At 43.5% G+C, this 23,085-nt stretch overlaps 1 protein-coding gene across 3 annotated transcripts in view; it reads left to right on the top strand.

Moving 5' to 3' along the window:
* Ryk (receptor like tyrosine kinase) overlaps nt 1–23,085 on the top strand; it is a 71,180-nt gene that overhangs the window by 4,843 nt on the left and 43,252 nt on the right. For all 3 annotated transcript variants that reach the window (XM_052187503.1, XM_052187504.1, XM_052187505.1), the window contains exon 2: nt 21,559–21,680. In XM_052187503.1, the coding sequence (XP_052043463.1) occupies nt 21,559–21,680 (122 nt within the window). The remainder of the gene's footprint in view (nt 1–21,558; nt 21,681–23,085) is intronic.

Here is a 23,085-nt window from a genome sequence, read left to right as displayed (position 1 = left end):
GCGAGCAGGCTGAAACAGGATTCCATAAACTGAGGCCCTAAGAAGCAACAGAAATGTATTTTTCACTGTTCTGGATGTGGGAAAGCCAACATCAGAGTGGCTTGGTTTCTGGTCAGAGCCTGTTTTCTGGTTCATAGATAGATCTGTTTTCACACAGTGGGAGGGTGAAATAAGCTCTGTGGTCTTTTTTCTAAGGACACTGATCCTCCCATGTCTTTAAGACCTAATCCTCTCCCAAAGCTGTGGTGTTTATCTATCTGCCCACCGTGGGGTTAGAGTTGTAACATGGATTCTGGGAGAATACAAAGGTACCTTAGAAGTGAGGAGACAGACTTGGAGTGGGTCCTTGTCTGTGCGTGCTGCATGCAGTCCTGGTGAAATGTCCTGAACAGTGTATGTGGTTTTCCCATGTAACTAGGCCCTGCCTCACTGCTCTCATTCCTATCCTTAGCAGACTACAGTACTGGCTGCTTTATTTTAAGTAGGAGGACCTTGATTCAGAGTGTTGTGGACATTGAGTAGAAGGCCAGGCCTTGACTCAGTTGTGCCTGAAATCTGGATCCCTCCTGTTTCCGGCAGCCCTGGAGCGGCTGCAGTTAAGGCAGAACTCAGTGCTGGTTTGTGGTCCTGGTCACTGTCACGTCCTTCCAGGTTCGCTAATGCTGCCCTGTGCTCCGTGACTGCTGGAGCAGTGCCAGAGGTTTGGGACTAAGATGCTGGTGGCTGCGAAGGCGTGGTGACAGTGATGGCTGTGATAGGGAGCTGTGGTCCATAGCGGTGAAGACAGCTTTGGAGAGAAGGAACCAGTTAAACATTTCCTCTGGCTAACTTGCTTCTCCTTTCAAACTAAATTGCTTCTGGAAAAGCCATGCCTGCTCACATCTTATTTAGACACTTGCTCCTCAGAGCAGCCTGGGGAAAGAAAATTGAAGTATTGTATATTATGGAAATAATGACTAAAAATGATTAGATTCCTTTCCTTAAGAGTGTGTGTGTGTGTGTGTGTGTGTGTGTGTGTGTGAGAGAGAGAGAGAGAGAGAGAGAGAGAGAAAGAGAGATTGTCCCATGTAGGACTGTAGCTCTGAGATAAAGAGTTACATTGTAGATTATTGGAGGAGTGGTCACTTGATTGTGATTGATGGGATGATAGGCAGGGTTATTTTTTTCATTTTTCACTATGGTTGATGGAGGGTTTTTTTTTTTTCTTTTTTTCCTTTATTGGTCGGAATAGTTACTTTTGGAAGTGGAAAGAAAACATTTACATCTCGTCTCCAGGTTGAGCTGGACAGGCAGACAGAAGGGAGAAGCACTTAGGGCAAGGCAAAGAGTATGGCGTGGAGTGCAGGGCAGACAGACACTGCAGAACTCTGATGTGGCTGAGATGAGAGCAGTGAGCCCAGGAGAGGCAGAGAAGACAGCTGGGGGAGCAGTGGATTGGAACCATTTCTCTGGGAATGGAAAGCTATTGGGGTAGTTATGCAGCACTCCAGAGGTGGAGGCAGGGAGGTCAGGACTTACTCCCCTCCCCCAAACAAAATAACAACAAAACCCAGCCAATAAAATAAAATACCCCACAATGAATAAAGCAGGGTTAGGAAAGGAGAGTGCAGTCGGTAGTGGGTTGTAGAAAAGGTAGGCACAGCTCCTTGTCCATAGTTAAGTTACCTGTCCTGGTACATGGGTTGGGGTGACGAGGTGGGATGGACTGATCAGGAACTGGCAGTGAATTGGGAGGTTTAACCGAAGGAGACCTCAGGGCTAAAGAGAAGCTTGTCTCTAGAGTCTACTCTTTTTAGGTTTGGGTGTCGAGCCAAAGGACCCTGTCTTTATGGGAAAGGCAGTTCAGGGGGAAAAAAATGTGACGAGCCAAGTGCTCCTCCTCCCTGCCAAGCTCCTCTCCTTCCTGCAGAGGCTCAGGCCAAAGGCTTGGTCGGACAGGGGTGGAGTCCTCCCCGCTGGTGACACTGGTAAAACCTGCTATGGGGCAGGCGGCTTTGGCAGGAGTGGCTTAGCATCCTGAAGTGAACCCTTAACCCTAGGCGTTAGGTTGGGGTTGGTGGTATTGGCACAGCTTAATCTGAGCCCATGTGTTCTTCATTGGGAGATCGGGGCTGAGACATTGTGCAATTGTGGGTTTGAGTTTCTTTTCTCCCTGCACATATGGGGGAAAATTCTGTCCAATTATGGCTAAACTTGTCCCATGTGAGTCACATCCTGAGTTAATGAGTGAGTTCTGGAGGTGCTGCCTCAGTGCTGCTTGGGTTTTAAGTTCACTCCAAGAGTAAGTGGAAGGCACACATTTCGTTCCTCAAACCCTCGAACTGAGAACCTCCCCAGCATTGCTCTGGGGTTTTAACGCTGCACATCGCTGTCCTTTTAGATCTTGCCAGCCTGAGAGATAAGAAAAACGTGCACTTGAGACCAAACTATTAAGTTACTCTTTTTTTTAAAGACTTATTTATTTGTGTGTTTGTTTGTTTATTTATTATATGGAAGTACACTGTAGCTGTCTTCAGAAACCCAGAAGAGGGCGTAAGATCTCATTACGGATGGTTGTTAGCCACCATGTGGTTGCTGGGATTTGAACTCAGGACCTTTGGAAGAGCAGTCAGTGCTCTTAACCGCTGACCAATCTCTCCAGCCCCATAAGTTAGTCTTAAACTATAGCAAAAGTACACCTTTTGTGTGTGTTATCCTTGTTGATGTATGTGTGTTCTAATCTGGATGCTACTAAACAACTTTCCATTGTGTAGGGCTTCCTAAAACATTATGTGCCAAAACAAATGTGGGTGTGGGGCTTGGATGTATAGTGACCGCTTACTGAAGGGCTTATCTTGTCTTGCTGTTCCCACCAATGACAGTGCCGAGTGCTGTCACTCTTACATTTTAAGCTGTAATAGAATGCACACAGCTCTTAACTTGGGAGATACCCATGATCTAGAGAGAACTGATATGTGCCCGGTATTCCATACCTGTTCTTCAGCAACATCTGGCACATTGTTGACTTTTAAAATAGATAAAAACTAAGATTCTGGAAAAATACACAGTTTGCTGGAGGTCTCAGATGCATGCAGTTACGAAGCTCTGAAGTGCGTGCTTTCTGATCTGTTTCTGGGGAGGGTAGTGGTTTACCTGGCTCCCACCAAAGTCACCCGGGGAGCTACAACATCCAGATTCCTGGATGTCCCCTTACCAGCTGGCGAAGTGATCTAAACTTCTGATCCTCCTGCCCTCCCCTCCCAAGCTCTGGAATGCTGAGTGTTTACAACGCCTGGTTCCGGTGGTGCTGGAGATCAAACCAGGGTTCTAGGAGTGCTGAGCCCCCAGAGCCGGGTCCTCAGCCCTTGTAGTTGATCCAAAGTGGCGCTCAGATGAGTCAGCCCTTTGACTTCTGAATGTGCCCCTGACTGCAAGATGCACAGCTTGTAAATTTGCAGCTGTCTTATCGTTAGTGGGAGTCCTGCGATAACAGACTGCTTTCCCCCTCTACCTCAGATAAAGTGGCATACCCTGTTATCAAGGGGTGTAACAACATAACCAGCATAACATTTCAAAAAGTCCAACTGGAGAGGTGCTGTCCTGGGAAATGCCAGTGGTTTTCACCTTTCTAGTAAAAGTCTTAGATTTTCTGGGAGGCAGAGGTCTGTATAGTAAGATTGCATACTTTGCTAGAAAGTTCTTAGGCTTGGGGTCTCATAGCACAACTCCTGGTAAAGTTCATGGGTATCTCTGAGTCTTTTGGATTTTCGAGACAGGGTTTCTCTGCGTAGCCCTGGCTGTCCTGGAACTTGCTCTGTAGACTAGGCTAGCCTTGAACTCACAGAGATCCGCCTGCCACTGCCTCCCAAGTGCTGGGATTAAGGTGTGTGCCAGCACTGCCCAGCTGTATTCTAATTTCTTACATGAATTAAAACAGTTATTATGGGGTCCTGCAGAGGTCTGAGGTTTGACTCCTGGCAGCTGCATGACAGCTCATAACTGTCCACAACCAGTTCCAGGGGATCCAGTGCTCTCTTCTGACCGTGGGTACCAGACACACATGTGATGCTCAGATATACCTGTGAGCACAATACTTATACACATAAAATAAAATAAATGGAAAATATAATTTAAATAAAAATGTCTATAAGAATTAATTCTGGCGCTGGAAAAATGGCTCTGAGGATAAATATGTGTTGTACAAACCTGGAGACCTCAGTTTGATCACCAGGACCCACCTGGGATGAATGATTCTAACAAGTTGTCCTCACACATGAGCCCCTCCCATAAACAAACAAATAAATGAGTAAATGTAAGCTTTTATGGGCTTAGACAGGTGCGTAATGTCCTCTATATACTGCATCATACAGCATATAAAGAGTATATCAGATATACAGAATACTTCTACTTCTCTTAATAAAAAGAAAAAATCCTGGAAAGGGAAATTTGCATTTGTAATAACAACAAAAACCCAACCAGTCAACCAAACAAAAAGCCATAAGAGGCAGGAAAGAAAATTTCCAGTACTCATTTTTCTGAAGTCCTGCTGTTCCTCTAACCCACTGCATTTTTCTTAATCTCTTACGTTGTAGTTCTCATTTCTAGAAATTGGGCTTTATAGTCTTTTTTTTTTTTTACTATCTGTAGTACATATTCTTTGTTTCTGCTGATATTTTTGGCCACACAGAATACCATTACATACTTAATACTAACACTTCAGTGCCTGTTGGTGAGTTTTAGTAGTTACCTAGTGCTCTATACATTCTCTCCTTTAAAAGAAAGTTTGTGTGTCTATGTGTGTGTGTCTATGTGTGTGTGTATAAGTATATGTTTGGATGGCAGATCCTGTGAACATTTTTCTGGGTGCTGATTTTGTATGTATGTGTGTTAATTTTTTGAGACAGGAGCTGCTGCTTGCCCTAGAACTTGCTGATGAGGCTCAGCTGGGTAGCTGGCCAGGTAGCTCCAGGGACCCTCTTGGCCCCACCTCCTCAGCTGGAATTACAAGTGTATGCCACTGCACCCAGCTTTTCTGTGGGTGCTGGGATCTAAACTGAGGTTCTCATTCTTCTGTAGCAAGCGCGCTGCCAGCTGAGCGTCTTCTCAGCCTGCCTACCTGCCTTTCTTTGCCTTCTTTTCTGTTTTTGCTTTTGTTTGTTCGTTCATTTGTTTTAGACAAACACTTGTTCTGTAGTTCAGGCTAGCCTCCTGCTTCATTTTTCCCACGTGCTGGAATTGTAGGTGTGCACCCGGATGTCTGACTGCTGAACTGTTATGAATTTCTTTAAATATCCTTGGATTTTGAGGTGAAATGCAGCTAAATTAATTGGAAACAGTTGGAGCCTTCTGGGCGTTACTTATAAGGCTTGTTGGAGGGAACAAACCCAGTAGCCAGGCTCATTGATGCCACAGGTGAGATTAGACACTTCCGTACTTACCCACTGAGCTGGGAAGCATGAGCCTCCAGTCTGGCTGCTGGGAATGGATCCAAAATCTGAGTATTGGGCACTTCACTTTTACTGTCTCTCTGCCCCTGACTGGCTTCCACATTGTGTTTCCCGCCATGACTCAGATGATAATTCACAGCATTCGTGTGGAGGTCAGAGGGCAGCTTTGAGGAGCCAGTTCTCTCTTCGCACTGTATTGAGTGTGGTCAAGCTCAGTCATGAGACTCTGTGGCGAGGGTCACCTGCTGGGCCACCTCACTTGACTTCAGCATCCTACTCTGCACTCTTAACTAGTGCTCATTACTGTGGTCTTTGTTCTGGGGATTACGGTTGCCTCCTGATGGGTCCTTTAAACTAATGAGTTAGTTGTGTGCAGTCTTCATTATTTCAGGTGAGAGGATCAGTCACACTCCCAATACTCTCATTAAATGCTTATTGTTAATGTCTCCCCTAAGGTTAATTCCTTAATGATCTATTAGAGGAAGAAGTAGCCCTGCTCAAAGAAGCGTGTGTAAGGTTTGGATATGCTTGTTGACTCACTCTTGTGAGATATGTAGGTAGCAAGGGTAGGAGAGTATGGGAACTCACATGTTTGTATGTTAATTGCATCCCTTCCTTCTGCCCTGAGGGGTTAGGCATGCAAATCTTTTTTTTCTATATTCTTTGTTTACATTCTAAAAGCTTTCCCCTTTCACAGTCCCTCCCCCCCCCCCCCACATATGTCCCATAAGTCCTCTTCTCTCCATCCTTTCTCCTATCTTTCCCCTCCCTTTTCTCTGTCCTGATACTCCCCTACAATGCCGGATCAAGCCTTTCCAGGATTAGGGCCCTCTTCTTCCTTCTTCAAGGGAGTCATTTGATATGCTAATTGTATCTTCAGTATTCAGAGCTTCAGGGCTAATTAATATCCCGTTATCAATGATTGTATTCCACATGTATTCTTTTGTGATTGTGTTACCTCGCTTAGGATGATATTTTCCAGTTCCATCCATTTTAGGCGTGCAAATCTTGATGGTCAGCTTGTCACAGCTGGAAAGAGGGACCCTCAATTCAAGAATTGCTTCCATCAGCTTGGCCTGTGGACATATTTGTGGGGCATTTCCTTGATTACTGATGTGGGAGGGCCTACCCCACTGGGGGGCTGTGTCACCTCTGGGCGTGTGGGTCTGGGCTGTATAGGAAAGCTATCTGAGCCGGATGGTGGCACACACCTTTATCCCATCGCTCTGGAGGGAGACACAGGTGAATTGAGTTCCAGGATGGCCAGAGCTACACAGAGAAACCTTGTCTCAAAACACCAGAAAAATAAAAATGGGAAGTCATTTGAGCATGAGCTAGTGAGTGAGCCAGTGCGTGTAAGAGAGTTTCTGTTTCTCAGGGGGTTCTGCTTCATTGCCTGCCTGGACTCCCTCATTGATTGGCTGTGACCTGCAGTCTTCCATCAGGGCCACAGAAAAGCAAGCTGTAACTAATGATCTGAGTATTCCTTTCTTCGTATGTAAGATGGGTTGCTCTTAGCATAGGTGTTATAATGCATTTGAATATGCTACATGAGCCTCACCACAGTTTATGTTAGTCACTGCTGGGGATTTCTGTAAAAACAAGTATAAACATTTAGGCTGTTTCATTTCTGGTTGGGCTCTGCTGAGGAAGGGAGAATGGCTCATCTGTTTGGTTATGAGGAAGGACTGGGATTACTACCCTGCAGGACACAGTGAAGGAACCTGCTAATCATCCCCAGGAAGAGGCAGAGATACCTGTATCCCCTGAGCCCCTTTCCTCCCTTTTAACTCTATGAGGAAACACTATTCCTGGCCTAAGACTGCTTAAACACAACCCACTAGAGTGACTATTATTTGCCACTGCTTTAACAGATCGGGCCTCAAGCTACTGGGTCATTTAGATATCTGGTTGGTTGCCTTTAGTAACAATATTCATTTACAAGTGTAACATGACCTTATTTTAGGAGCATGGAGTATATTTTTGGTGAATAAAACAGATAAAGAAGCTGGCCTTGTGGAACTAACTTTTGACAGAGAACCATGTGATTTGCCTTTGAAAAAGATTCCTGTAGCTTTGGAATTGAATTCCTGAGATAGTACCCTGCTGCTTGTTGCAGCTGGCCAGCACTCGGTGTTTTATGATAACAGCCTAGATTATTACCAGGCAAGTCAGAGTCAGTCCAGCCTCTGAGGTAAGGTGTGCTCCTATGAGCAGTGGAGGTCAAAGAAGTTGGGCAGTGCTGGCACGAAGCCCTGGGTACATCTCTCCATTTCTGTGGCCGAGTCGGTGGTACAAATATAAACTGGTCATATCACTTTCTTCTAGGTCACGGAACACACCAAACTATTGTCTAGAGTTTCTGTCCTACCAAATGCTGGGGATTATGGCTCTCTCTATAATACATACATACGTACGTACATACATACAATATGTGTGTGTGTGTGTGTATGTATAATGTTTAGTGCTGGAGCATGTGTATCCTTGAGAAGGATTTGGGAAGTACCTTTTACACTCTTGGCTAGTGTGCAAATCATATGCAATCACAGTTTTAGGGAAATCCTCTTATGCATTTCTTTTTGACCTATATTTTGAGTGAAGTGTTTTGTTGTTTTAATTGAAAGTGTTTTGCTACATTTGCTACAGTGTTTGCTGATGGGGGAAGGTGACAACACATCTATTTGAAGTCAAATGACTTTACTCTTCCTCCTCCTTGCATACCTTCTGCCAGAGCACTAGCAGAGACAAACCAGAGCCCAGCTTTTGTGCTGGGTGGCTTGAGTTTCTGTCATCGGGTATCAGAGAATTACCATGGGTTTTGAGCAGACAGGTCTTGGTCTGCAGGAGGGAGCCTGAAGTAAGAGGTGCCAAGTGGGGCACTGTGTGGTGGAGTCCTACACGAGAGTTCTCAGTTCACACTCTTCCTGCTTGAGTATCCACAAGGCTTGAAGAGACCGTTTTAGTGGTAAATGAAGGTGCTCCTTTCTGCCATCAACTGTCGACCGTTCTCTGCTGAGGGCACCCACGTGTCTACTGGGAACTGAACTCAGAAGCTCTGCAAAAGCAGCCTCTCCACCTCTCCAGCCCCAGCAGTCTGCTGTGTGTGTTTAAATGGTGCTCAATAAATTGGGTGTGCATGGGCATAACTAGATTTACTAGATTTTGATGAACAGAACTTATTTTCAGTTTATTACTTTACATAAATTAGAAACATTAGAAGTAAGAGCTTTTTATTTTCATTTTGTATCAGTAAGTGTATTTAATAGTTTAAAATACATTGATTGCTTTTTTTCTTTTTTCTTTTTTTGGTTTTTCGAGATAGGGTTTCTCTGTGTAGTTGTGGCTGTCCTGGAACTCACTCTGTAGACCAGGCTGGCTTCGAACTCAGAAATCTGTCTGCCTCTGCCTCCCAAGTGCTGGGATTAAAGGTGTGCGCCACCACCGCCAGGCTTGATTACTTTTTTCTGATTAGACCTAAAAGATTGTCTTGACTTGAAATTTTTTTAAAGTTTTGATTGATACGTGGGAGTCATGGATCTATCATAGAATACTTAGGTTTTGGTTGACATTTGGAAACTATTGCTGACGTCATAAAATTATAGACTTCTTAGTGGAGGAGATGAGCATCATCTGGTCTACCTCTGTCTTATAGTTGAGAAAGGTGACTTATAGAAGATGGCTCAGGAACTGAGTGCCAAAGGCCTTTCACCTACTTAGTCACAGAGCCAGGAAGAGAGGTCTGCACCAGTCTTCACAATGTTACTTCTGTTTTCTTATTTTAAGTGATGGCCTGACAGTTTTTTAAATTACCTTTTCTTTTCTTTTTCTTTTTTTTTTTTAACCCAAACTTTTTTATTGTTAAACTTGGGAAGCAGAAAGTTGTCCAAGTCTAACCGCAGATCACAGAGAGATACTGAGAAACCATTCTGTAAAACTCTGCCCAGTCCTTCGAAAGCCCTTTTCTGTCCTCTGCTATACTGATTTTAGTGGGGTTTTTTTGGAGGTGGGAGAACTGAATGTTTAACACGAAGGAATAAAAGTTGGATCTGAGTGGTGAATCTTATCTGAGGGAGAAACAAGACTGAGGAGCAGATCCTAGGTTGAAGAATCTGATTTAGAGCAGAGGATAGCAGGATCCAGTGTGGTTAAGCATTTCATCTCACGAGCAAGGATCAATGTGAAAAAGGGCAGCCTGTCCCCTTCCCATTCCACTGCCGTGCTGAGAGCCTGCAGTGCGCTGGGGATCGTCGTGCTCCAGTCTGGGTCTGGGCTACAGTGAATTGCCAGCAAGCAGTACCAAGGTTCTCAGCAGCAAGAGGCTACTCTTCTGCGCGGAGCCAGGTGTTCACCCATGTGGCAGTGGAGAAGCGAGGAGTATCCCGCCACTGTCCCGGGTGTGGTCTTTGTTCCCAATCAGGCTGGGGGACAAAATTACTTTTTCCTAAAACCTGTCTATGTTGGAGTTGATTCTTATCAATAGCCAGCTCTTCATGCATGAATGCTGCAGTGTTGCACTAGGCAGACCGCCCGTCCTGGGAGCAGCTCCCAGAAACGCATCCTGTCAAGTGCACTCTTTATAAAGGGAGGCCCTTCAGTGACTTGCCACTCACCAACAGGATGACAATATTGGAGTTTGTAGTTAACTCTCAAAGTCATTTGGAAAAATTGTAATTAGTGGATTATTAATTTGGGACTTAAAATTGTATAGTGAAAAACTTATTTTTCTTGATAGGGTCATGAGAATTTTGCAAGAATAAATTTTGTAGCATCAAATATGCGTTGTTTAAAATTAAATTATGAACAAATGTATCCTTTTTTAGGAGAGAGTAACATCCCACTGTGCTGGAATTGGCAACAAGAAACTTAAGTCAGGTTGATGAAGTTGAACTGTTGGAAGTGCTTATCTTAAGTCAGAATGGCAGTATTCTGTGTTCTGATGACAAAATGATACCTAGTCAGTCCAAGGCCTGTGGCCTCTGCCTCTCTACCTCCACAGAGCCCTTTCCGCACTCTGCCTTCTCTCCTTTCCCTGTTTTGTTCCCTCCTCTCTTGGCCCTCCCTTGTTATATGGTAGAGTTTCAGCTCTGGAGTCTCCATAGTGCTGCTTCTTTCAAAAATCAATCTGTCTGTCTGTCTGTCTGTCTGTCTGTCTTATCATCTATCCATCTATCAATCTGTCTTCTATCTAAATCTCCATCCATCTGTATCTTCTATCAATATCATCCATCTACATCTGTCTGTTATCTATCATCCATCTATCTATAGCTGTCTGTCTGTCTATCAGTCTATCAACCATCCATCTCATCCATCTACCTACCTACTGTCTTTTGTGTGTGTGTTTGTGTGTGTACTATGTAGACAAAAGCTTTCAGGACAACTTGCAGGAATTGGTTTTTCCCCACTGTTTGGTTTCTGGGTTCATCTTTGGTGGCAGGCACCTTTACCTGCTGAACGTCTTACTGACTCTGCTCTGTATCTTTACATAAATGGACTCACACACTATGTGATTTTTTTTTTTTGACTACTTTCATGTAGCATAATGTTGTGGAGGTTCCCATACATCTTTGCATTCTGTTTTTATACCACAATTTACTTTTTATCTTTTCAGGGACCTTTGAGTTACATATTTTGGCTGTTATGAATAATGGTACTGAGAATATGCAAGTACCCAATTGGGTATGTGTTCAAGTGAGATACATACTTAGAATTAATCATCTGTTAACACTGTTTTAACTTTTTAAGGCACTGCTAGGGATATTTTCAGTGGCTGACTGTTTTGTATTCCTACCAAGACTGCAGGGGTCCTGTTTCTCTGCGCTTTGCCAGCTCTTGCTGTTTTCTGCTTTTTTGGTTGTGGTTATTCTAGGCAGCATGAAGTACCTCATTTTTGTTTTGACTCTGTTTTCCTGGTATCAAACAATGTAGAACATCTTTTCATGTAGTTGTTATATGTCTGTCTTCTTTGGAGAAATGGGTGTTCAAGTCTGTTGTCCATTTTTAGATTGGACTGGTGGTGTTTGCTGAATTGTGAGAATTGTTTATATATGCTTACCAGGTGTGATTTGCAGGTGCCATCCTCCAGTCTGTGCGTTTTCTTGTCTTTGTAATAGTGGGTTGGTTTTTTAATTTGTTTGTTTGTTTCTGTTTTTTGCATAGAATTAAAAAAATTATGAATTTTGGTTTATCTACTCTCTTTCTTTTCTTTGTTTTGTTTTGTTTGAGACAGGGTTTCTTTATGTGTCCCTGGCTGTCTTGGAGCTGGTTCTGTAGACCATGCTGGCCTTGAACTCAGAGATCTACCTGCCTCTGCCTCCCTGGAGCTGGGACTAAGGGCGTGCGCTACCACCCCACCTCTGCCTGGCAAGTCTCCAGCATTTTATAACTTTATTTCTGGCTTCAATTCTGTTCTGTTAGTTTATACAGCTGCCATTATGATAGAACCATACTATTTTTTTTAACTTTATGAGATTATAATCATATCATTTCTCCCTTTCCCTCAACATTCCCATATATCCCTCATTCCTTGTTCAAATTTATGGTCTCTTGGTCTCTCTATTTTTAAATGGGAGAGAGAGAGGGGAGAGAGAGAGAGAGAGAGAGAGAGAGAGAGAGAGAGAGAGAGAGAGAGAGAGAGAGAGATCCTAAATACATAAATACAACCTGCTCCAACTGTGTATTGTTATTTTTATGTATGTTTCCAGGCCTCATGAGCTTTCCCTCGTCCATGTTAGATGTCTATTGTTCAGCTTGTGTTTAAGCAGTTGCTTATGACATTCTCACAGCAAACTTCCTGTTCCTCTGATTCTTAAGAATCTTCTCCTCTTCCGCAATAACCCCTGAGCCATAGCTACAAGAGTTATGCTGTAGATGAATATTTTGGGATTGGGCTCCATAACTCTGCATTTGCTTGGTTGTGGTTTTCTGTCATGGTCTCTTTTCATTGTAAGACAGAGACATTTCCTTGATGAGGGGTGAGACTTAACTGGGGGTGTGGGAAAAATACTTAGAGTGTGGTTAGGGATTATGCTGATTTAGTAACGGTGTAAATTGTAGGTTCTCCTCCAAGATCCATGACTTTACTAGCTGTGGGTAATTGGCTAGGTTTCCAGGACCAGGAATGATTTCCCTCTTGTTGAGCAGGTCTGAAGTCCAGTTAGAATGTTGGTTACTGCCGAGGTATGTGTGCCACTTCTGCACTGACTTGAATTACGTAGCTTTGTAATGAGTTTTGAAACTGTGAAATGTGAATCTTCTTTTATGTGCTTTTAAATGATTGTTTTGGCTATTTGGAGCAACTTCAAAATTCCATATCCATTTGAGTATCTACTTTTCTATTTCTATATAAAAGGCAGGCAGAATTTTGGTGGAGATTGCACTGACATTGTACATTTGGGTTATATTGCCATTTGACTAACCCTGCTGTCTTCCTATGGGTAAACATGTGATGTTTTTCTGTTTAGTTGTTTCAGTACTTTGTATTTTTTAACTTAGTCTTTCATTTCTTTGGTTACATTGCTTCCTAAGTATTTTATCCTTTGGGATGCAGCTATGGATGGATTTGGTTTCTTAATTTCCTTTTGGAATTGTTCTTTGAGGAATTGGCTTCTGTGCGTTCTATCCTTCCATCTATTGCTCTGCCCCAGGATGGTGACTCAGAGCCCTGCTCTCTTTTGTTGTAGGATCTTTACTGTATATGACCTTATGCCCACTAGCACTGAGATCAAAAGACTCCAAAAAGTGATTCCCAAAGACTTTATTCTCTAAATCAAAATTTCTTTATTTACTCTCTTCTATTCCCCAAAATATCAGAACCTGTTCTGATTTTCTTTTAGTTGTTCCTCTTTGGACCATGATGGTCCCAGTTTCCAGGAGACTTTTGTAAAGGCACCTGCTGGAGTAACTAACCCTTAGACTCACTGGGTCTTCCTCCCACTCCCTGTCCTGGTCCCTGATTTTCTAACATCCTTCCTCTTTGGCTTGCTATGAGACTGCCTCACTGCGGTGTGGAATGTGTTCTTTTCCTCAGCATCACTCCTCAGTGTCCATTTAACCTGGTTGATGCCTGCCCCAGCATTCCCCATCGTCATAACCTGCCAGCCCCAGTCCCTGAGCTCAGTGTGCCTGTGATCACAGTGGTTACAGCTGAAGCATTGATAATTGGTGATCGTTGAGAGGGGCAGGCTTTACTGTCTTCACTTACCTGGTTTTTCTTTGAGTGAAAGAGAAAGGAGATTAAATCCAGAAGTATAAAATATGATAGCCAAAAAAATATGATTTGTCAAAAGAAATCAAGATAAAATTATTGAATTTTTTTATTTCCTTATTTCATGGATGTCAATGCAAAACATAGAATTTATTGACCACTTGGAAAATATATGTTCGTTTCATAAAGAAGAAAAATATTAAACATTCATTACTAATTTTTGGCAAACAATCTTCCTAGCCTGTTCTTGCATTCTTGTTTTTCTTATAAAAGGTGAAGAAAGCAGGCAGATTGTACTTTGTAACCTATGTGTTTCCTGTCTCTGCCTTCTTCTCACCCATTGTTGACCAAATTTTGGCCCAGACATTTTCTGCCTTAAAAAAGTTGGCTTTGCATTTCCTTACAACTGAAAACTTTTAAAATAAAAAAATTATATATATGTATATATATATTGCTATGGGACATATAATATATATATGGGGAGGGATGTTGCACACATGCGGAGGTGAGAGGATAACCTTTCTACTGTGGGATCTGAGCATTGGATTTAGCTGACGAATACTTGTCTAGCAAGTCCCTTTACCTACAAGGCTATCTTATTAGCCCAGCATTTTGTTTGTTTGTTTGTTTGTTTGCGAACACTACTTTATGTAGTCCAATCTAACTAAAAACTCAGTAACTGAGATGCCTTGAATGTATCTCATTCAACCCTGCTTGAACATGATAGCTTTATATAACTGTCGGTGGGTGATTTGAAAGAAGATAGTTTCTGTAGTGTATCTGTCATCTTGATGTGTGCCTTACTTATGACTATACTAATTATGGATGTGTGTGTCTTCTATTCTCTGTATATTAATTTCATATCCTAATTGACATATTTCTATGTTTAGAAATGCTTTCTTTACATTAAAAATTTATTTTGATTGTTGTGTATGATTGTTTGCTGTATGTATATGTGCTTCTCGTGAGTGTTGTGCCTATAAAGACCAGAAGAGGGCATCAGATCACCTTGACCAGTAGTTACAAACAGTTGTACTCTTCAAGCCTGGATCCTCTTCAAGAGCAGCCAGTGGACTTAACCACTGAGCCATCTCCCCAGTCCCAGAAACACTTTGTTTTGATTTAATCAATCAAGATTAACAGTTATTTTTAGCCGGGCAGTGGTGGCTCATGCCTTTAATCCTAGCACTTGGGAGGCAGAGGCAAGTGAATTTCTGAGTTTGAGGCCAGCCTGGTCTACAGACAGCCAGAGCTATACAGAGAAACCCTGTAAAAACAAACAAACAAACAAAACAAAACAAAAAAACCAGAGAACAAACAAAACAAAACAAAACAAAACAAAAAACCCAAACCAGTTATTTTTATCATCATAAATCTCTACTTGGTATAAAGAATTCTTTGTTCCCTGTTTAAAAAAAAATCATGCTTTCTCAGTATGATTTACAGTTACTTACTGGGGTATGGATATGTAATTGACTGTTTTCTGAGGCCTCTGAGAATATGCTTTCTTTGTATAGGATTAGAATTTGTCTAGAAATGAACTTTCTTGCTGGCCTTTTCTTTCCTGGAAAACTCTTGCTTGACAACACTATTTTATGTAGTATAGTCTAACTAAAAATTCAGTAAATAACAGATGCCTTGAACGCTGATGCCCATTTCTAGTGTGTGAGCACCCTTGCTGATAGCTTTATATAATTGTTGGGTGGGTGATTTAGTTAGACTGGACTATATAAAATAGTCTTCTTGTTCCAGCATCCTAGAGTTTTCCATGCCAATCTCCATGGCTAGTGAACAGGGCCAGTCTCTAAGCTAGTGAACACAGCCAGTCTCCACAGCTAGTAAACACAGCCAGTCTCCACAGCTAGTCACAGCTAGTGAACAGGGCCAGTCTCCACAGCTAGTGAACATGGCCAGTCTCCACAGCTAGTGAGCATGACCAGTCTTCACATTAATTGTCTGTCAGTGTTATAGGGAGATTCTTCCTAAACTTTGCTCTTTTGTTTTAGTACTTTACCAGATTTTGCTTTTGGCTGTATCTTGGTATTTTATAGGATGGCGAAAGAAGGGCTTTTAGTTATTAATGGTTTGTCATTATTAGTGTCAACTTTAATATACCAAAGATGACATTGTCACAGTAACTTTTTAATTGAAAAATAATTGGGGTGGGTGAGCATGTACAGCATTTTTTGTAGTTCTTATTAACATTAATGGGTTTTTAATAGGAAGTGTCTTAGTTCCTTTTCTGTTGTTGTGAGGAAAAACTTGACCAAGGCTACTTAGAAAAGAAGGCATTTAATTGAGGGCTTGCTTAAGTGTCAGAGGGTGAGTCTATGATCACCATGGCAGGGAGCAGGGCAGCAGGCAAGTAGGCGTGGCGCTGGAGCAGTAGCCAAGCTACGTCTCCTCTGCACTTACAAGGTCCACCGAGAGCTAATTGGAGTGCTGTGGGGTTTTCAAATCTCAAAGGCAGTGCCATTCTCATTTATACTACCACAGAAAGTAATTGAATTTGGTTTTAGTGACTTTAAAAATGCTATATGCGTATTTAAATGTTTTTGAAAACCTTTAATTTTTTTCTACATATACTTCATAGAATGTAAACTACTACTACTAGTTCTTCTTCTTCTTCTTCTTCTTCTTCTTCTTCTTCTTATTATTATTATTATTATTATTATTATTTAAAGTCTTAGTGTATTGTCCTGGCTGGCTGGCCTGGAGCTCTCACTGTGTAGGATCTACTGCCTCTGCATTCTAAGTGATGGGGTTCAAGGCATGTACCACCATGCCTGCCCTTCATAGAAAACTTAAGGAGAAAGAAAAGAATACAGGGTACATAAAATCACATATAATCAATCCACCGTTCACTTCTGTCTTAGTTAGGCTTTAATGGCCGAGAAGAGACACCATGATCAAGGCAACTCATAAAAAACATTTAATTGGGGCTGACTTACAGTTTCAGAGGTTTAGTCTGTTATCATCATGGTGGGAAGCATGGCAGCGTCAGGCAGACATGGTGCTGGAGAAGGAGCCCAGAGCTCTACATCTTGATCCACAGGTAGCAGAAGGGGACTGGGCAGAGCTTGCACATATATGTGACCTCAGAGCCCACCCCCACAGTGACATACTTCTCTAACAAGGCCACACCTTCTCCAATAAGGCCATACCTCCTAATCGTGCCATTCCTCGTAGGCCAGGCATTCAAGCACATGAGTCTGAAGGGGCCAAACCACCACATAAATATACCATAGTATATTCTGGTATTTACTTTCTTTTTTTTTTTTTTTTTAAAGGAACATATATAACGTGTACATTTATCTATTATTTATATCCATGTCTGACTTGGATTTCTTGCATATTTATTGAATACTTTGAGGTGCCAGGCAGTTTTTAAAATTTGCTGCATATAGGTCACATCTTGCCTGTGTTAAGACTTAGTGTTAAGGTCTGGACAAAATTGGTTCACTACACTGTATTTGTAGAAGCCCCACCCACAGTGTCATAGCCCTTTTCAGGGTTTTATAGTTCAATCCTTCCTTTTTCCCCTCCCTCCCCTCCTTCCCCTCCTCCCCTCCTTCCTTCCCTCCCTCCCTCCCTCCCTTCTTCCCTCCCTTCCTCCCTCCCTCCCTTCCTTCCTTCCTCTTTCCTTCTTTTGTCATCAGAGTTATTTTTGTGTTGCTGGAAACCATAAAACCTGATGGAAGCAAGCTGAGGAAGGGAAGACTTGTGGCTTTCTATTGTAGAGGGTCCAGTCTGTCAGGACAGCAGTTCAGGCTTGTTCACATGGCAGCAGACAGGAAGCAGAAAAGGCAGGCTGCAGCCAGTGCAGACACAACCTTCAGAGGCCTGTTCTTAGTGATAGACAGGGTCTGCTCCCCGATAACTCCCTCCACAATCCCCAAAATTGAGACACAGATTGGGGACCAGGCATTTAAAGCATGATTTTCTGGCAGTAGAGCAGATTCAGAGCTTAGCAGGTGTCTAGTGTATTGCACAGATGAACAGGGACAGTTTGGATCCAAAGGCCATAATCCCTGGGGTATTGCCTTTAGATGTTTAGAATCATTGTTTCTTACAGATGTGACCGTTGTTTATTTGATTATTTATTTATATATTGTTTGTTTTTGAGAAGGTGTTTCACTGTATAGCCCTGGCTGTTCTGAAACTCTCTCTATAGACCTGACTGACCACAAACTCACAGAGACCCACCTGCCTCTCTGCCTCCTGAGTGTTGGGATTAAAGGCAGATATCACCACTGCCTGGCATGACTGTTGTTTATTAATCACTGCTGTCTTGCTAGGAATTTATACTACTTATAAGTTTAGAGTCACAAATTGCTGCCACTCCCTGCCCAGCATTCAGAGTTATATTTAAAGGACATAAGTGTTTCTGTTATAATATCAAATCTACTCCTAAGAAAACTTTCAAGAGTGCTTATTCACTAAAAATAACAGGATTATAGTGAAAAGAAGGTTCAAGGCAGACCATTCAAGGCTTCTACTATTTCAGACCAGAGAGCACTAACAATAGCATAATTGGTACCTTATGAGGTAAGGTAGGTCGCCTAGTCAAACCGCTTATTGTGGCTGAGGCTCCCTGAGAGCAGAGTAAAGCTGTTAAAGTGTAAGAGGATGGAAATTGCAGGCCTTGTGGTTGTGAGCCGTGGGGCTGGCCTAAGAGTGGTTGGGGGAGTTCAGCTTGCTCTGCCAGGAAGCATGCACAGGCCCGACCGGGCTCTGCTGCGGATAGAGCCCTTGTGCATGTGCTCACCTTGAATAAGGGCTTGTGCACACATGCCCACCTCAGGCTGGAGAGGTGGCTCAGTTATTAAGAACATGGACAACTCTCGCAGAGGACCCAAGTTCAGTTCTCAGCACCCACAGCAGGAGGCTAACAGCCCTGTAACTCTAGCTCCAGGGGATCCAATACCCTCTGTGGATTCTGCAAGCACTTGCACGCACATGTGTACAAAAGAAAATAAATTCTTTATATACGGCTTTATGACCTAGACTCAAATCAAGATATTGAACATTGCCATCACAAGAAGTTCCCTGTACTCCCATCTCCTAACCTTCTTTCTAGATTCATACACTAGAGAGTTTTATCACAATAAGTTAGTTCTGTATGCTCTAGAAGTTTTATCTAAATAAACTCAAATAGTTTGATATTCTCAAGTGTCAAGTTTCTTTCACTCTGAGAAGTCCATCCCTGTTACAGAGCCTGGTTTTGATTATAGAGTAGTAGTCCACGGTTGGATGTAAACAATTGGTATCAAGTTCAGTGTCTGCTGAGGGACTTTCGCATTGTCTCCACTTCTGTTTCCTAGTAGTAAAAGGTCTGTGACCGTCTGCACAAGTGTTCTGTGGATACAGTGTTTTCATTTCCTTTGCAGAATTACCTCAAGTGGAATTGCTGGCCATAGAGTAGGTGTGTGTTTACTTTATAAGCAACTGCTTGCTTTTCAAAGCAGTTGAGTGGTTTTTCACCCTGGCAGGGATGTTCTGAGCTGCCTCGCCAGCATCAATTGTTATTCTCTTGGGTGCTAGTGGTTTTCGTTGTGCTTCTAACCTTTGTTTTTCTGAAGGTTAATGATGTGATTTAACACCTCTTCACATTTTCATGGCCCTGTGTGTATCTTACTCTGAAGCACAGCAGTCTCTCTTCTCACAGAATGTGGTTGCGAGCAGTTTACTTGGGTCTTGAGAAGAGGCTTGGGCCCCTTCAAGCCCCATTCCTTGTGGTTTCTCTGCATAGTCCTATCTGAAGCATACAGTGCCTTGGAAGAAGGCTGACAGCATCTAAAGGGGCAGCCAGTCTTTCCCCTTAAGTTTTCTCCTAAAAGCACTCGTCTAGCACAGACTTTCCACTACTTAAATTTCAGTGTGTTTAACAGTCTCACGTGTTCTACAGCTCTAATGTCTTACCGCTGTTAAGTGAGAAATTGAGTAGGAGTGGGGACATCCATACCTTGTTAATGATTTTAGAAAAAGGAATGTAAAAATTCACCATTGAGCATGCTGGCTGTATGGCTTTGTAAATGCTCTTTATCAGACCGAAAAAGTATCCGTCTGTTTATTATTTGATGTCTGTTTTAATCAGTATAGATTTTCAGTCTAATATGCCATAAGTGTTTTGTTTCAAAACGATCTCATGTTGCCCAGGTTGGCCTCCAACTTGTTAAATAGCTGAGGATGACTCTGATCGCCTGACCTTCCAGCACTTCCCCGTGCTGCAATTACTGGTGCGAGTCACCCCACCCTCCCTCATTGTTTCTCCTTTTCTGCTAATGTGGTGCATTACTGACTCTTTAGAGTCACTTGGCTATGCTGGGCTTCGTCTGCTTTGGTGAGTCCACCCTTTGGGAATGAGGGGCTGTTAGTCTGGGGCTGTGGCTCTCGACTTTTGCTTTCTTTATATGAAGCTTTGCTTGTTACAGTGCTGTATCTTTTGTGTATAGAGGATCTCGGTTGTAAGTTTTATTAACTAATGAGTTGTTTCACCTCGAGTTATAATTGTGTGTTGTCATTCTGCCTCGTGTCTTTTTCTTTTTGTTATTTGACATATTTCTGAACTTTGCTTTAGCCCCGTCTTTATCAATCTCTCTAGACTAGCATATCTCAGGCTGGAGTGAATTTTTGTAAAAAGTTTATCTATTATTTTTATGTGTGTAGGTGTTTTGCCTGCATGTGTGTCTGTGCAGCTCATGTGTGCAGTGCCCACAGAGGCCAGCAGAGGGCATTTAATCTCTGGGACTGTAATGGATTGTTGTGAGGTGCCATGTGGGTGCTGGGAATCAAACTCGGGTTTGAGTTTGAGGTTTGAGGTTTGAGGTTGAGAACTCAGCACTCTTAACTGCCAAGCTGTATCTCCAGTCCCTTAAATGAATTTAAACTGTATTATTGTGACTAGTGATGTTTTCTTTGAAATTCATTTTCTTTTTCCATTCAACTTCTCCATCTTCCTGTCTCCTCTACATCTCTCTCTTACTCCCCACACCCACCTTAGTGTCTGTCTCCAGCAGGCAGAGCTTTCTGCACTGGCTCCCTGGTCCTGCCCGGCACCCCGTGCGGGATGCATCAAACAGTGCTACTCGGATCTCATTTGTGACTTAAATGTATTCTCAGGTCTGGGTCAGAAATGAGGAAGGAGCTTTGACAGATAAGCTGTCTGTGGCAGAGCCGTTGGTCCCTCTGAGGTATCAGGGGACCTCATGCCACACTCAGATATAGATCTACGGTGCATGCTCAGGGAATGTGCCGTGTAAGTTTCAGTTTGTCCTGCCTGAGCACTGGGGACATCTGAACTAACCTTTAACAGTAAATATGTTTGAAAGAAGTTGCCAGGCCACTGTTCTTTGAGTTCTTTGGCTCTTTGCCTGTCTCTAATGCTTGCTGATAATTCCTCCTTCTCCCTTTTGTCCACAGTAACCAGGGCTCAAGGTCACTCACTGACTTGGTAGCATCAGTCATTAGCTTTGTTAGTACTATTGTTTTCTTTTCCTTTTGGTTTCGTTTATTTGTTTGTATATTTGTTTGTTTTTGGTTATTATCTTTTATCTTTTCCACAGTAGATTGAGTTTTCCGATGAAGGTTAAAGGTTTTCTCTGGGGCCTGGACAGATGGCTTCGCAGTTAGGAGCGCAGACCCATAAGAAGCTCACAGCCTTCTGTGACTTCAGTGCAGGCATTCGAGAAGCAGTGATGTTTTCTTCGGTGCTCTTCAGAGAGGCACAGAATCCAGAAGGCAGACTGGCCACAGGTGTCCTGGCACGATGAGGTGTGAGGAGGCAGCCTTCTGCTTCACCAGGCAGCTCCCGTGCCAGCTGACTTGCAGCATCAGTGCACTCTCTCTGCCTCTACAAGGATTTGTGATACTGCAAACCGTTACTTTGAGGACATTTGGATGGTTAACTACTTTTCCGTTTTCTTCTAGGACTGGATGCAGAGCTTTACTATGTGAGAAATGACCTCATCAGTCACTACGCTCTGTCCTTTAACCTGCTAGTGCCCAGCGAGACAAACTTCCTGCACTTCACTTGGCATGCAAAGTCCAAGGTAAGAGCTGCCGGCAGACCACATGACAGGGCCACTCAGTCTTCAGAGGCAAGGCTGTCCCTGAGGATGGGCCTTCCTCTCCACAGACCGGTCAGTGAGCATTGAGTCTTCTCGGGTTGTTATCTGACAGATATAATCTTGAGCCTGCTCCTCTAAAACTTTAGATTCAGGTAGCCACCAGGTGGATGGATGATCAGTGCATCACACAGGGCTGGGTCCTTTGAGGTTTTCCCAGAGAGATGTATACCCTGGAAAGGAGAGTTGGATCTGATGATGGCCCTGCTGTTCCAGAGAGGCTGTAGATGGCTGGAGGACGGGTGTGGGTGGCTGAGAGTACTGCTGAGCTTGCTCTTCTGCACACACTTGGCGACTTGAACAGGGTTTCCCACTCACAGTAGAAGCAAGGCCGTGCATGCAGCTTTCCACATGCTCCGTTCTGAGCCCTGGTAACCATGGCTGCTGAAGCCAGGAGCTCCGCAGCAACCTGTCCTTTATGTAGTGGTGAATTCGTCACAAGGAACCTTACCTCCTCGTCTCCCAGATTTGCCACATGATACTGTTGCACCATTTGCTCCCCTCCCTGCCTGCCCTGGAACCCGTGAGCTGTGTAAGAGTACATTGAAAGCGTCATGTCCCCTCACTCCTACATGTCTCAGCCTGCAATTTCCAAGGACACTGGTGTTACCCTCACAATCCAAGCACAGTCAGCAAACCCAGGAGGTTTGGTGCTCTCACAGCCCCCAGTGTTTATCAGCATCTTTATGACTAAGGTTTCACTAGTGATTGATGTTGTTTTAGTTTGTGTCAATCTGAAGATTTGTTGCCCTGTCCATGTGCTTCAGCCTCAAGTTGTTGGTAGTGGAGACCCTGTCATGGTGGAAGCTAGTTGGAAGTGTTGTCTGAATATATATGGTTGCAGGCGGAAACACTGAAGGACCCTGTATAATGCAAATGATTCCATTATCTTGTACATTTCTTTCCTCCCCCCTTCACCATTCCCTCCCCTTCCCTTCCTCTTCCCCCTCCCCCTACCCTTTCCTTGTCTTCTCCCCTCCCCTCCCCCTTCCCTTCCCCTCTTTCTTCCTCTTCCCCCTCCCCTCCTCCCCTCTTCTCTCTTCCCCTCTCCCTCCTCTCCTTCCCCTCCCTCCTCTTCCCCCTCTCTTCCTCCCCTCTTCTCTCTTCCCCTCTCCCTCCTCTCCTCTCCCTCTCCTATCCCCCCCCTCTTCCCTCTCCCCTCCTCCCCTCTTCTCTCTTCCCCTCTACCTCTCCTCTCCCTCTCCTATCCTCCCCCTCTTCCCCCTCTCCTCCTCCCCTCTTCCCCTCTCCCTCCTCTCCTCTCCCTCTCCTATCCTCCCCCTCTTCCCCCTCCCCTCTTCCCCTCTTCTCTCTTCCCCTCTTCCTCTCC

The sequence above is a fragment of the Apodemus sylvaticus genome, chromosome 7 (genome assembly GCF_947179515.1).
Source record: "Apodemus sylvaticus chromosome 7, mApoSyl1.1, whole genome shotgun sequence".
NCBI lineage: Eukaryota > Metazoa > Chordata > Mammalia > Rodentia > Muridae > Apodemus > Apodemus sylvaticus.
This window is presented reverse-complemented; position numbering and strand designations above follow the sequence as displayed.